The following is a 12,500-nucleotide window of genomic DNA, read 5'->3' as shown; positions in this document are numbered from 1 at the left end:
AGGCCGCCACAACCTTTCAGGAAAAAAAAACAAAAAACACCTCCAACAACAAAAACCTGCCTGACACGGCAAAGGGGTGAGCGGGGGTGACAGCAGTGACAACAGAAAGGGCAGACAAATCAATAAAAGCCCTTTGAGGGGGGCAAAAAAGGAACAGAAACCCATTAGCAAATACTACGCCACTTCACAACCCATATTAGCAAATAAGACGCCACTTCACAACCTATGATATTAGCAAATAAGACGCCACTTCACAACCCATAATATCCGCAAATAAGACGCCACTTCACACAACCCATATTAGCAATAAGACGCCACTTCACAACCCATATTAGCAAATAAGACGCCACTTCACAACCCATAATAGCAAATAAGACGCCACTTCACAACCTATGATATTAGCAAATAAGACGCCACTTCACAACCCATAATATCCGCAAATAAGACGCCACTTCACAACCCATAATATCCGCAAATAAGACGCCACTTCACAACCCATATTAGCAAATAAGACGCCACTTCACAACCCATAATATCCGCAAATAAGACGCCACTTCACAACCCATAATATCCGCAAATAAGACGCCACTTCACAACCCATATTAGCAAATAAGACGCCACTTCACAACCCATATTAGCAAATAAGACGCCACTTCACAACCCATATCAGCAAGTAATACGCCACTTCACAACGTATAATATTAGCAGATAAGACGCCACTTCACAACCTATTTCAGCAAATAAGACGCCACTTCACAACCCATATTAGCAAATAAGACGCCACTTCACAACCCATATTAGCAAATAAGACGCCACTTCACAACCCATATCAGCAAGTAATACGCCACTTCACAACGTATAATATTAGCAGATAAGACGCCACTTCACAACCTATTTCAGCAAATAAGACGCCAGTTCACAAGCCTAATGTACAGGCATCTGATCCTCCCCTGTCTACCGTCACAAGAGGAATCGGGTGGGGGGACCTGGGTCTCGGTAAATCCGTGCATCTGGTTCTATCTCTGCATTTCGCTGATCACTAAAAACCCTTCTCTTTTTTTTTAAACCTATCCATTAGCACTCAGCTTTCTTGTTCTCTAACATCACCCACTGTCAGCTCACTTTGGATGCATGAAGAGTGTGGGAAAGGGAGAGTGTGTGTTTGTGGGGAGGGGGTTGAGTTTTTGAGAAAGAGCGGTCATGAATGATTTGTAAGTTGTAATACTTTTCTTTCATGCAAAGCGCCCTGAGCTCTTGGAGAGAAAGGGCGCTATGTAAATGTACATCATTATCATCAAAAATGGGGGCGTCAAGGCCGGCAGGACAGTCGGGGGGGTGGGGGAGAGGGTGCGGGGTGGGGGTGGGGTGGGGGGTTCAGGTTATTACGACTGAACCAGTCAACGTCTGAGACTGAGCTGTCACGGTCTGACCTTCTTTCAACCAGTGCCTCTTATTCGTGTTCGTTTGTTGTTGGCAGAATGGTTCAGACGCTCAAGCTGCCAATACAGAGAGTCTGTGAGAGTCTGGGTTCGAATCCCGCTCTCGTCCTTTCTGCCCGAGTTTTGACTGCACTGGAAAATTCAAACTGAGCGTCTAACTATTCGGATGAGACGATAAACCTAGGTCACGTATGTGTGCAGCACGCATTTTGGCGCACTGAGTAAGAACCCATGGCAACGAGAGAGTTGTCCTCTGGCGAAATTCTGTAGAAGGAATCCACTCTGAACAGTTAATTTCCAAGTGGATTAATAAAGTGTTTTTGATTTGATTGATTTGATAGGTACATAGATATATAAGCATGCACTCAAGGCTTGGCTAAGCGCGTTGGGTTACGCTGCTAGTCAGGCACCTGCCCATTAGATGTGGTGTGGCATATATGGATTTGTCCGAACGCTGTGACGCCTCCTTAAAAGAAACTGAAACTGAAGCTTGTTGCACACACAAGTGGAAATCGTGTTTTCGCAGGTTGTGTCTCTGTGTTCATAGATAGAGTTCTCTCTCTCTCTCTCTCTCTCTCTCTCTCTCTCTCTCTCTCTTGTTGAAAAATGTTTAATGCCATTGACATTACAGTCCTATTTTCAGTTTCTCTCTCTCTTGTTGGTTTGGACGGTGTCAATGATTTTTTTTTTACCCGCCACCCCCCTCACTCCCCTAAAAAAAAAATAAATAAATAAAAAAACCCACCTGAATGACCTATCTCCCAACTCCCAGCTGAAATGAACCTTATGTGTTTCTTCAATATAATAACATCATCATTATCATCATCACCATCATCCATCTCTCTCTCTCTCTCTCTCTCTCTCTCTCTGACGTCTTACGTGGACACAGGTTGGCAGCAGAATGACATCACTGAGCCGCAGCGGCTTTTCACCACATCGGCCTGCACCAGGAAAGATGAGAAACTTCAGAAGAGTACAGGCCCATGAATAAAAGAGCTTTGGCTGAAGGAGAAAATCAAGAGACCCCAGAACAGGCACCACTGAACACCACCGAAGTGACTCAGCAGCAGTGCAGGGTCTCCTCTGGTGTGTGGCCTCCTGGCGACCTAACATCGATGGTTCCCTGTGGACTGCCGACGCTGGAACTGCGACGGATGAACCCGGGTGTGGCCGTGTATGGGGGAATCTAAATGAGCGGCGTGGGAGTAATGCCACTGAAACGGTGCAGATGATGGGGCAGAAAAAAAAAGAAAAAAAAGAAAGAAAAGAAAATCAAGAGACCCGTTTACGATCCCTCATAGACAAACAAGACGCCGCTTGCCATTAGCGAGGTCAAGGCAAAAGATCCCTTCTGACAACAAGGGAGGGATTTAGTGGGGGACTTGGCCTCAGTTAATGGGTGTGTGTTGGGCCAGCGGGAGAGGGTTTGGTCAGGACCGAGCCAACCAACGTCTGACTGCTGTCACAGTTGGACAATCCTTACTCTAGTCGACCCTTCAGACTTCTCGTTCAATACAAATATTGCACGGTATTGTTTCCACAGGCTGTAGCTCGATGTTTATGGTTACCTGGGGTGTGAATGACTTGAAGGCAGACCGACAATAATATGAAATTCAAGCCCATGCTCAGATACGTGTCTGTATATTCGCAGACTGGTGAGTTTGCACATGAACATACACACTCCTATGTACGCGGCATACGCACGCACGCAGACACAGACACACAGACACACAGACACACAGACACACACACACACACACACGCACGCACGCACGCACACACACGCACGCACGCACGCACGCACGCACACACGCACACACACACAAGCACGCACGCACACACACACACACACACACACACACACACACACACACACACACACACACACACACACACACACACACACACACACACATTTCCAAACTCAAACTTCGAACAAAAAGCTTGGTGAACGTATTCATCAAATAGCAACAAGACCCAAGTATACCCTTTCTAACTTGTAGTGTCTTGAAAAAAAAAAAAAAAAAAAAAACACCCAAAGAAAGACAGAAATTAGATAACATAAAACAGATACACAAAGTAATGTTGAAACAGGACAACAGCCGCAGCAACATCTCAGGGGAAAAAAACCCAAAAAAACACCCTAAATCTACCCGCACCACAAAGGCTGGCTGGGGAAGAGAGGGGAGTGGTGGACGGAGACAGAGAGACAAATCAATGACAGGCGCGGCTTTGGCCGGCCAGGAGAAAGGAGCTTTTAGCGTTCCGGCGTTTGCAAATAAGACGCCACTTCAGTTTCAGTTTCGCAAGGAGACGTTATTGCGTTCGGCGGACAAATCCATATACGCTCCACCACATCTGCTAGGCAGATGCCTGACCAACAGCACAACCCAACGCACTTAGTCAGGCCTTGAGTGCATGGATATAATTATATGTATATATATATATATATATATATGTGTGTGTGTGTGTGTGTGTGTGTGTGTGTGTGTGTACCTATCTGAGTGGGTTTCTTCTACAGAATATTGCTACAGGACAAACTCTCGTTGCCATGGGTTCTTTTCAGTGTGTCAAGTGCGTGCTGCACACGGGACGTCGATTTATTGTCTCATCCAAACGACTGGACACTCAGATCGAGTGCGAGGGCGGGATTCGAACCCAGGCCCTCGCAGATTCTGTATTGGCAGACGAGCGTTCTAACCACTCTGCCACCTTCCTCCCTACTTTACGCTACTTCACCACAGGACGCCAAGGCATCAGGCATAGGACTGACGTCACCAGAAGGATCAGTGCACAGCTCAGGCCTCAGCTAACTTGGAGGCTGGTGTGTGGGTTGTTTGTTACCGATTCGCCGCGGTGGAACATTCCGTCACGACATCCTTTAGTTAAACAATGAACTTGATTTCAAGGGTGCGTCTCTTCTTTGTCCTGAAACGTCTACACTGGGAGCTGATTCTAAACAATGCACCTGTCTTATGATGAAAGAACAGTGTACCTACTTTAGCACTGGTCTTCGATGGGAGCCGATTTCAAACCACCATGCCTGTCCCACGATAAAAGAGCAGGATACCTAACTTCAGAACTGGTCAGCTGTTTACAGAAATGTGTTTCCGTTATCTAGACGTTCTCCTTTGGGAGCAGTGATGAGACGGACGTCCTGATGAAGGCCACCATGTACCCTCACTTAATATAAGTGGAGTGATGGCCTAGAGGTAACGCGTCCGCCTTGGAAGCGAGAGAATCTGAACGCACTGGTTCGAATCACAGTACAGTCGCCAAAATCCTCCCCCCCCTCCCTCCACTAGACCTTGATAGGTGGTCTGGACGCTAGTCATTCGGATAAGACGATAAACCGAGGTCCCGTGTGCAGCATGCACTTAGTGCATGTAAAAGAACCCATGGCAACAAAAGGTTTGTCCCTGTCAAAATTCTGTAGAAAAATCTACTTCGATAGGAAAAACAAATAAAACTGCACGCAGGAAAAAATACCCCCCACACCCCCAAATGGGTGGCGCTCTCAGTGTAGCGACGCGCTCTCCCTGTGGAGAACAGCCCAAATTTCACACAGAGAAATCTGTTGTGACGAAAAAGAGAAATACAATCATGGCACCGTAAATTGGGGCGTACCTGTGATTTCAAACTTCCTGAACCACTTAGCGACTGAAGCCACTTAGTGCAATTTGCAGACGTCGTTAGGCGAATTTCGACGGAATGCGGCGGGTGTGTGTGTGTGTGTGTGTGTGTGTGTGTATGTGTATGTGTGTGTGCGTGCGTGCGTGCGTGCGTGCGTGCGTGTGTGCACTTAGGTGTGGGCTTGCGGTTAAAAAAAAGTTTAACTCAATGACCTCGTTATAACCCACTTGGCTGATGATCGAACTGACCACTCCTAGCAGCAGAAACAGCAGCAGCGTAGTGTAGTCTAGTGTAATCAAGTGTCGTGTACTGCAAAACACTGCAGGGCAGTGCAGTGTAGTGTAGTGAAGTGTAGCGCAATGTAGTGCAGTCCAGTACTGTAGTGTAGTGTACTGTAGTGTAGTGTAGTGTATACAAATTGATTTTGTTGTGTTGTGTGTTGTGTATACAAATTGTTGATTTTGTTACGTTGCGTTGCGTTGTGTTGCGTTGTGTTGTGTATACAAATTGTTGATTTTGTTGTGTTGCGTTGTGTTGTGTTGCGTTGCGTTGTGTATACAAATTGTTGATTTTGTTGTGTTGCGTTGTGTATACAAATTGTTGATTTTGTTGTGTTGCGTTGCGTTGTGTTGCGTTGCGTTGTGTATACAAATTGTTGATTTTGTTGTGTTGCGTTGTGTTGTGTTGCGTTGCGTTGTGTATACATATTGTTGATTTTGTTGTGTTGTGTTGTGTATACAAATTGTTGATTTGTTGTGTTGCGTTGCTTTGCGTTGTGTTGTGTTGCGTTGTGTTGTGTATACAAATTGTTGATTTTGTTGTGTTGCGTTGCGTTGCGTTGTGTTGTGTTGCGTTGTGTTGTATACAAATTGTTGATTTTGTTGTGTTCGTTGCTTTGCGTTGTTTGTTGCGTTGTATTGTGTATACAAATTGTTGATTTTGTTGTGCGGCGTTGCCGTTGCGTTGTGTTGTGTTGCGTGTTGTGTTGTAGACAAATTGTTGATGTTGTTGTGTTTACGTTGTGTTGTGTTGCGTTGTGTTGTGTTTACATATTGTTGATTTTGTTGTGTTGCGTTGTGTTGTGTTGCGTTGCGTTGTGTATACAAATTGTTGATTTTGTTGTGTTGCGTTGCTTTGCGTTGTGTTGTTTTATGCTGCGTTGTGTATACATATTGTTGATTTTGTTGTGTTGCGTTGTGTTGTGTATACAAACTGTTGATTTGTTGTGTTGTTTTGTTTTGTGTTGTGTTGTGTATACGAATTGTTGACTTTGTTGTGTTGTGTATACAGAATTGTTCATTTTGTTGCGTTGCTTTGCGTTGTGTATACAAATTGTTGATTTCCTAAATACTTACAATGACGCTTTGTCCTTGTGTCACTGAGTTCTGATTCCTGCTGGCTGAGAAATGACCATTTCATTATAATCATTATTCTTATTGTTATCAATATTGGTGTTGGCGGTGTGGTGATGGTGGTGGTGCTCTTGCTATCAATATAATCCTCACTGTATGCTGCTGCTGCCGCTGTTAAGCCTCCATTAAATTCTCGTGTCCTTCTCTTCTTTTCAATCAATTTTCAGACTGATGATGATACGCGGGTTTACAATTTTGTTACACATGTGCACAGGGGTGTAAATTGCCGTGAAAATAATGAAGCTAACATATCAAATCACATTTTGGTACAGGTCTTGTGTTTGCGTCTGGTTTTATTAGCGCGCATCACTGACGGACACAGCACAGCACTACAACAGCGAAGGCAAATGAAGTGTGGTACACCGGTGTCAAGGGAAACAACTGGCTTGATGCTGACATGTTCATGTTGTGAAGTGTGTACTCTCCCTGGAATACGGAGAATCTCTCTCTCTCTCTCTCTCTCTTGAAAGTAGTTTGACCTCAACAGTGGGCAATATACTTTGAATAACAAATGAACCAAGCCATTTATGTATACTCTCCCTGAAATATCAGGAATTCTCTCTCTCTCTCTCTCTCTCTCTCTCTCTCTCTCTCTCTCTCTCTCTCTCTCTCTCTTTTAAAAGTAATTTGACCTCAGCAGTGGGCAACATGTGTTGATTATTAAATGAGCAAAGCCACAGTTCAGTCATGATTCTTTGAAGTTTACTACAAAATGAAAGCGGGGCGCCGGAGAAAAGCCGTGTGGCTGCAAAGATGCTGAAATCGGATGGGGGGCGAAATATTCTTACGTCAGTTTAACTAATGCAAGTCCGCTGTCTACAGGTACCATGGTCGTCAAATTTATCATGTACCTTATCAATGACACAAGCAGTGTCATATTATTTTATGGAACATGAAAATGCATGATTTTTTTATGAGCATTTGTTTTAATCGCTTGTGTAAACAAAGTGAATCTGTGTTATAACCGGTGTTCGGTTGTCTCTCTCTATCATTTTACGGTTCATTTCGTTGAAATTCATTCCGAAATTCAAACATTCTAAAAACCACTTCCCAATGAGTTGCAAGAAGGTAGTTTGTGTCTGGTAAAAATCGACAAGACCTCATTTTTCTCGTACACAATTAAAAGGACAGAAATAAAAATTTTGGACAGAACACACACTGTGATATCAACTACACCATCGACGTGTTTACTGCATATAGATATTCTAAAGTGGACACTGAATTAATTGGAATGAACGTGAAAAAGAAACTGTGGTGTTGTTCCAAAAAGCAGTGTCAGTGTAGTCAGTGTCCACATTGGTCTCCTGCCAACCATAATACTCTACTCTCCCGAGTGAAATCAAACCCATACCCTCCCAGCCCCCCCCTCCCACACACACACACACACACACACACACACACACACACACCCTCGGAGGGCAAGATGATATCTATCATCTGACTTGGTGAGTGCCCCATGTCAAACACTACCGTGACTATTGATATTTTCAGACGAGGGCAAAGCTGGGACAGAAAAGGTAGGCGAGTCATCAAGAAAATGGATCAGATGAAACAGACTCAATGGAACAACAACAACAACAACAACAAACAAAACGAGAAAACGGAGAGGAGAAGACAAGCGACAGAGGAGGAATAGAAGGTGGAGAAGAAGAACAACAACAACTACAACTACTACTACTACTACTACTGCTGCTGCTGCTGCTAGAAGACAGTGGGGAGAACGACAGAAAGGGAGGAGGGGGGTAGGTGGGACCAGTAACATCAACAGTAAGCGGCAACAGCAACACTAACGAGTGGTGAAGAAGAAGGAGGAGGAGGAGGAGTTCTACGACGGAGGAGGAAGAGAAGAAGAAGAACAGGGGCGTGGGGGGTGGGGGGTGACCAATAACACAAACAGTAAGCGGCAACAGCAACACTAACGAGTGGGGAAGAAGAAGAAGGAGGATGAGGAGCTCTCTACGACGCAGAAGAAGAAGAAGAAGAACTACTACTACTACTACTACTACTACTGCTGCTGCTGCTGCTGTTACTACTACTACTACTACTACTACTACTACAAAACAGCGGGGAGAACGACAGAACGGGGGGTCGGGGGGGTGGAGGTCGGGGGGGGGGGAGGTCGGGGGGGGGGGGAACCAATAACATAAACAGTCAGCGGCAACAGGCCCTCCTTCCTCCTCCATCACTCTCCCCTTACTGCTCCTACCCAACTTCGATAGGAAAACAAATTTATAAACATTTGCAGGCACGAAAAAAATATACAAAAAAAAAAAAAAAATGGGTGGCGCTCTCAGTATAGCAACAAGCTGTCCCTTTGGGGGAGAGTGCAGCCCAAATTTCACACACAGAGAAATCTGTTGTGACAAAAAGAGGAATACAATACAGTACAATACAGTACGATGCAATACAACATAATGCAGTACGGTACGATACAATACAACACAATAGAGTGCAATATAATACAAAACAACACAATACAGTGCGATACAATACAGTACAATACAATACAGTACAATACAATACAGTACAATACAATGCAGTACAATACGATACAGTACAATACGATACAGTACAATACGATACAGTACAATACAATGCAGTACAATATAATACAGTACAATACAATACAGTACAATACAATACAGTACAATACAATGCAGTACAATACAATACAGTACAATACGATACAGTACAATACAATGCAGTACAATACAATACAGTACAATACGATACAGTACAATACAATACAGTACAATACAATACAGTACAATACAATACAGTACAATACAATGCAGTACAATACGATACAGTACAATACAATACAGTACAATACAATGCAGTACAATACGATACAGTACAATACAATACAGTACAATACAATACAGTACAATACAATACAGTACAATACAATGCAGTACAATACGATACACACACACACACACACACACACACACACACACACACACACAGACGCTGCCGCCTTTTCTCTCACCTTGCAGACCTTCCGGAAGCACTCCTCCAGACCGGCCAGATCGTCCCCGCTCACCCTCCCCACCTCCCGGGCCAGATCGCTGTTGTTGCTGTTTCCCCCTCCTCCTCCTCCTCCTCCTCCGCCCTCCCCCAGGGAGGAATGGTGGTGGTGGTGGTGGTGGTGGTAACCTCCCCCCATCCACCCTGTCAGCTTCTCCGAGCGGGTGACGCCGCTGTTGGCCACTGTCGTGTAGTTCCGTGGGTTGGGTCTGTGGGAAGAAAGTTAAAGAAAGGACTGAAATTTTTACTGTTTTAATGTATTATGGTTTAGTTTTGTTGTTGTTGTTTTATGTAGTTTGGTTTGTTGGCCACTGTCGTGTAGTTCCGGACTGTATATCATTGGCAGATGAGCGTCTCATTCTGCAATAATAGCTATTTTCGGCCATGGGGGCAGTGAAGTAATATATCCAGTTTTGAGGACGGCATAGGAAGGGAGGAGGGAAGGAAGGAAGGAAAGAAGGAAGGCGGAGGACCCATCTTCTATCCTCCTGTCGTTTTAACTTTCCCCAACCGAAGTCGGGTATCCATTCATACTTTGGGTGCAGTGAGGAATATCAGTTAATCGCCTTTCCCTAAAGGGGCACAACACATTGTGCAGGTGGGAACTCAGAAAGAGAGAAAAAATGGAGAGAAGATTGACAGGTTTCTAGACTAAAATCAAAAGCTATGTACAACTTGTGATTGGTTCAGTGATCATAACGATTTTTTTTTAAATATATAGATGAAATGAACCCTAAATTACCCTAAAATCTGTCCAGAATTAGGGGGAGAGACGTGTTCGCACGGGCAGACTACTTATCTGTGATGTGGCCTGCACCGTATGTCTTGCAAGTTTCATCAAGTGAAGCGGTTACAGAGAGAAACATGAATTATGACACTGTTGTTTTCACCTTCAGGTTGTGTAATAAATGAGAATGGCGTGTGTGTGGTGTTGGGGCTGAGAGTGGGACGGAATCAGTCGCGTCAACAATGTCTGGTTGTTGTTTGTTTTGGTGGTGGTGGTGGTGGTGGTGGTGATGTTTTTGTTTGTGCGTGTGCGTGTATGCGTGTGCGTGTGTGCGTGCGCGCGCGCGTGTGTGTGCGTGTGTGTTCTGTCCAAGCGCTGACAGCTATTTCTGTTCAGAACCAATCAAATCACGTTCAACCGACGATTAAGTAACAGCGAACAGCGAGAGAGAAAGAGAGAGAGAGAGAGAGAGAGAGAGAGAGAGACGTAGACTGCTTCCACCACAGGTGCTATCGATCAGTCAGTCTCAGTCGATCAGAGCATGGTATTATTATGTGTTGTTGTTGCTGTTGTTCGCTGTTTTCCATCCGAGCACAGCTTGTGCGGGGACAACACATAACAAACAGCCTGACAGGCAAACGCCACATGGCTGGGCGGCGCTGGGGCTTGCGTTCAGAAAGTTATGAGTTTGAAATCTCCGCTGCTCGCTTTAATCAAAGTGGCACCATTCTGATTGTGTCAATGAAGCGTTTAGTAGTACCCCACCCCACCCCACCCAACCCTCCTAGCTATTATTTATCTTTATGGTTAGCCCCGTCGTCAGTATCACCTGAGGTTTGTGTCAAGTTTGACATGAAACGGGAGCACTCAATGGTTTCTTTGTGGTGAGAGAATTACATGTATGGACTTTTTTTTCCTTTTTTTTTTTTTTGTTGTTGTTGTTTTTTGCTTTTTTGTTGTTGTTGTTGTTGCTGTTGTTTTTACTTTCTTTCTTTCTTTCTTTTTCTTTCTCTTTTTTTTTTTTAATATATAAATCACATCGCCTCGTTGGCAACTGCATTCTTTCCTCGTGTCGAGGGAATTCTCCTTTCTTCTGTGGGTAGTGAAGATCAGTGTGCAGGAAGGATTACACGTTTTAACATCGAATAACACATCATAAACGAGGAATAGACCTATGGATATGAGCCGGTACGGGGATGCCGTGTTGGATATCAAACTCAAAACAAATATACAGTTACTGCGTTCGCACACAAGGGTACACACACAACCAGTGCTGCTTTTGTTGTTCCACCGTACCTTTTCATTCTCCTGTGTGCAAAGCTGATGTGAAGAAAAGCAAAAAGCAGCACTGGCTTTGGGAGTTGTGTGCAGCCATACTCCGTTTTCGGGGATGTGCATGCTGGGTATGTTCTTGTTTCCAACACCCACCGAACGCTAACATGGATTACAGGATCTTTAACGTGCATATTTTGATCTTCTGCTTGCGTATACACACGATGGGGGTTCAGGCACAAGCAGGTCTGCACATAGTATGTTGACCTGGAAGATCGGAAAAATCCCCACCATTAACCCACCAGGCGCCGTTACCGAGATTCGAACCCGGGACCCTCAGATTGAAAGTCCAACGCTTTGACCACTCGGCTATTGCGCTCGTCGAGTCCAGTCCATGTCAAACACTGACACTGGCCAGAATATACCTGTATTTGATATATGACACACGTTGCTTCATCAGACGCGATACGCCATGTAGCACTGCATTTTCACTTTTTTTTAAAGGCAAAAATGGTTCATTCACATGGACTTTATTTTGACTCCGGGTATTTCTGGGTATTGTGATCAGAATGAAAGACATTCTGCCAGACTGAACACACACACAAGCCCGCGCGCGCGCGCGCACGCACAGACATATACATACACACGCGCGCGCGCGCGCACTAGCACACAGAGACAGGCAGACAGAGAGATACTTCAGTCGTTTGAAATTTGCTAAAAGATTTGTTTGTTCGCGTGCGCATGCACACACATCCACACCAATACCCACCCCCCCACCCACACACACACACGCACACACGCACCCGCACATGCACACACACACACACACGCACGCACGCGCGCACACACACACACACACACACACACACACAAACACACACCACCACCACCACCACCACCACCATCCACCCACTCACCCACACATACTCACCCACCTACCACCACCCACCACCAACCAATACCACCACCCACATCCACACCTACTCA

At 44.9% G+C, this 12,500-nt stretch overlaps 1 protein-coding gene across 1 annotated transcript in view; it reads right to left on the bottom strand.

The window, feature by feature from the left end:
* Positions 1 to 12,500, bottom strand: part of LOC143280802 (uncharacterized) — a 399,670-nt gene that overhangs the window by 349,024 nt on the left and 38,146 nt on the right. Inside the window, exon 6 of the mRNA XM_076585488.1 lies at positions 9,477 to 9,723. Coding sequence (XP_076441603.1) covers positions 9,477 to 9,723 — 247 coding nt within the window. The remainder of the gene's footprint in view (positions 1 to 9,476; positions 9,724 to 12,500) is intronic.

Source organism: Babylonia areolata, chromosome 4 (assembly GCF_041734735.1).
Source record: "Babylonia areolata isolate BAREFJ2019XMU chromosome 4, ASM4173473v1, whole genome shotgun sequence".
Classification (NCBI taxonomy): Eukaryota; Metazoa; Mollusca; class Gastropoda; order Neogastropoda; family Buccinidae; genus Babylonia; species Babylonia areolata.
The sequence above is the reverse complement of the archived record's forward strand: the minus strand, read 5'-3'. Positions and strand labels throughout refer to the sequence as shown.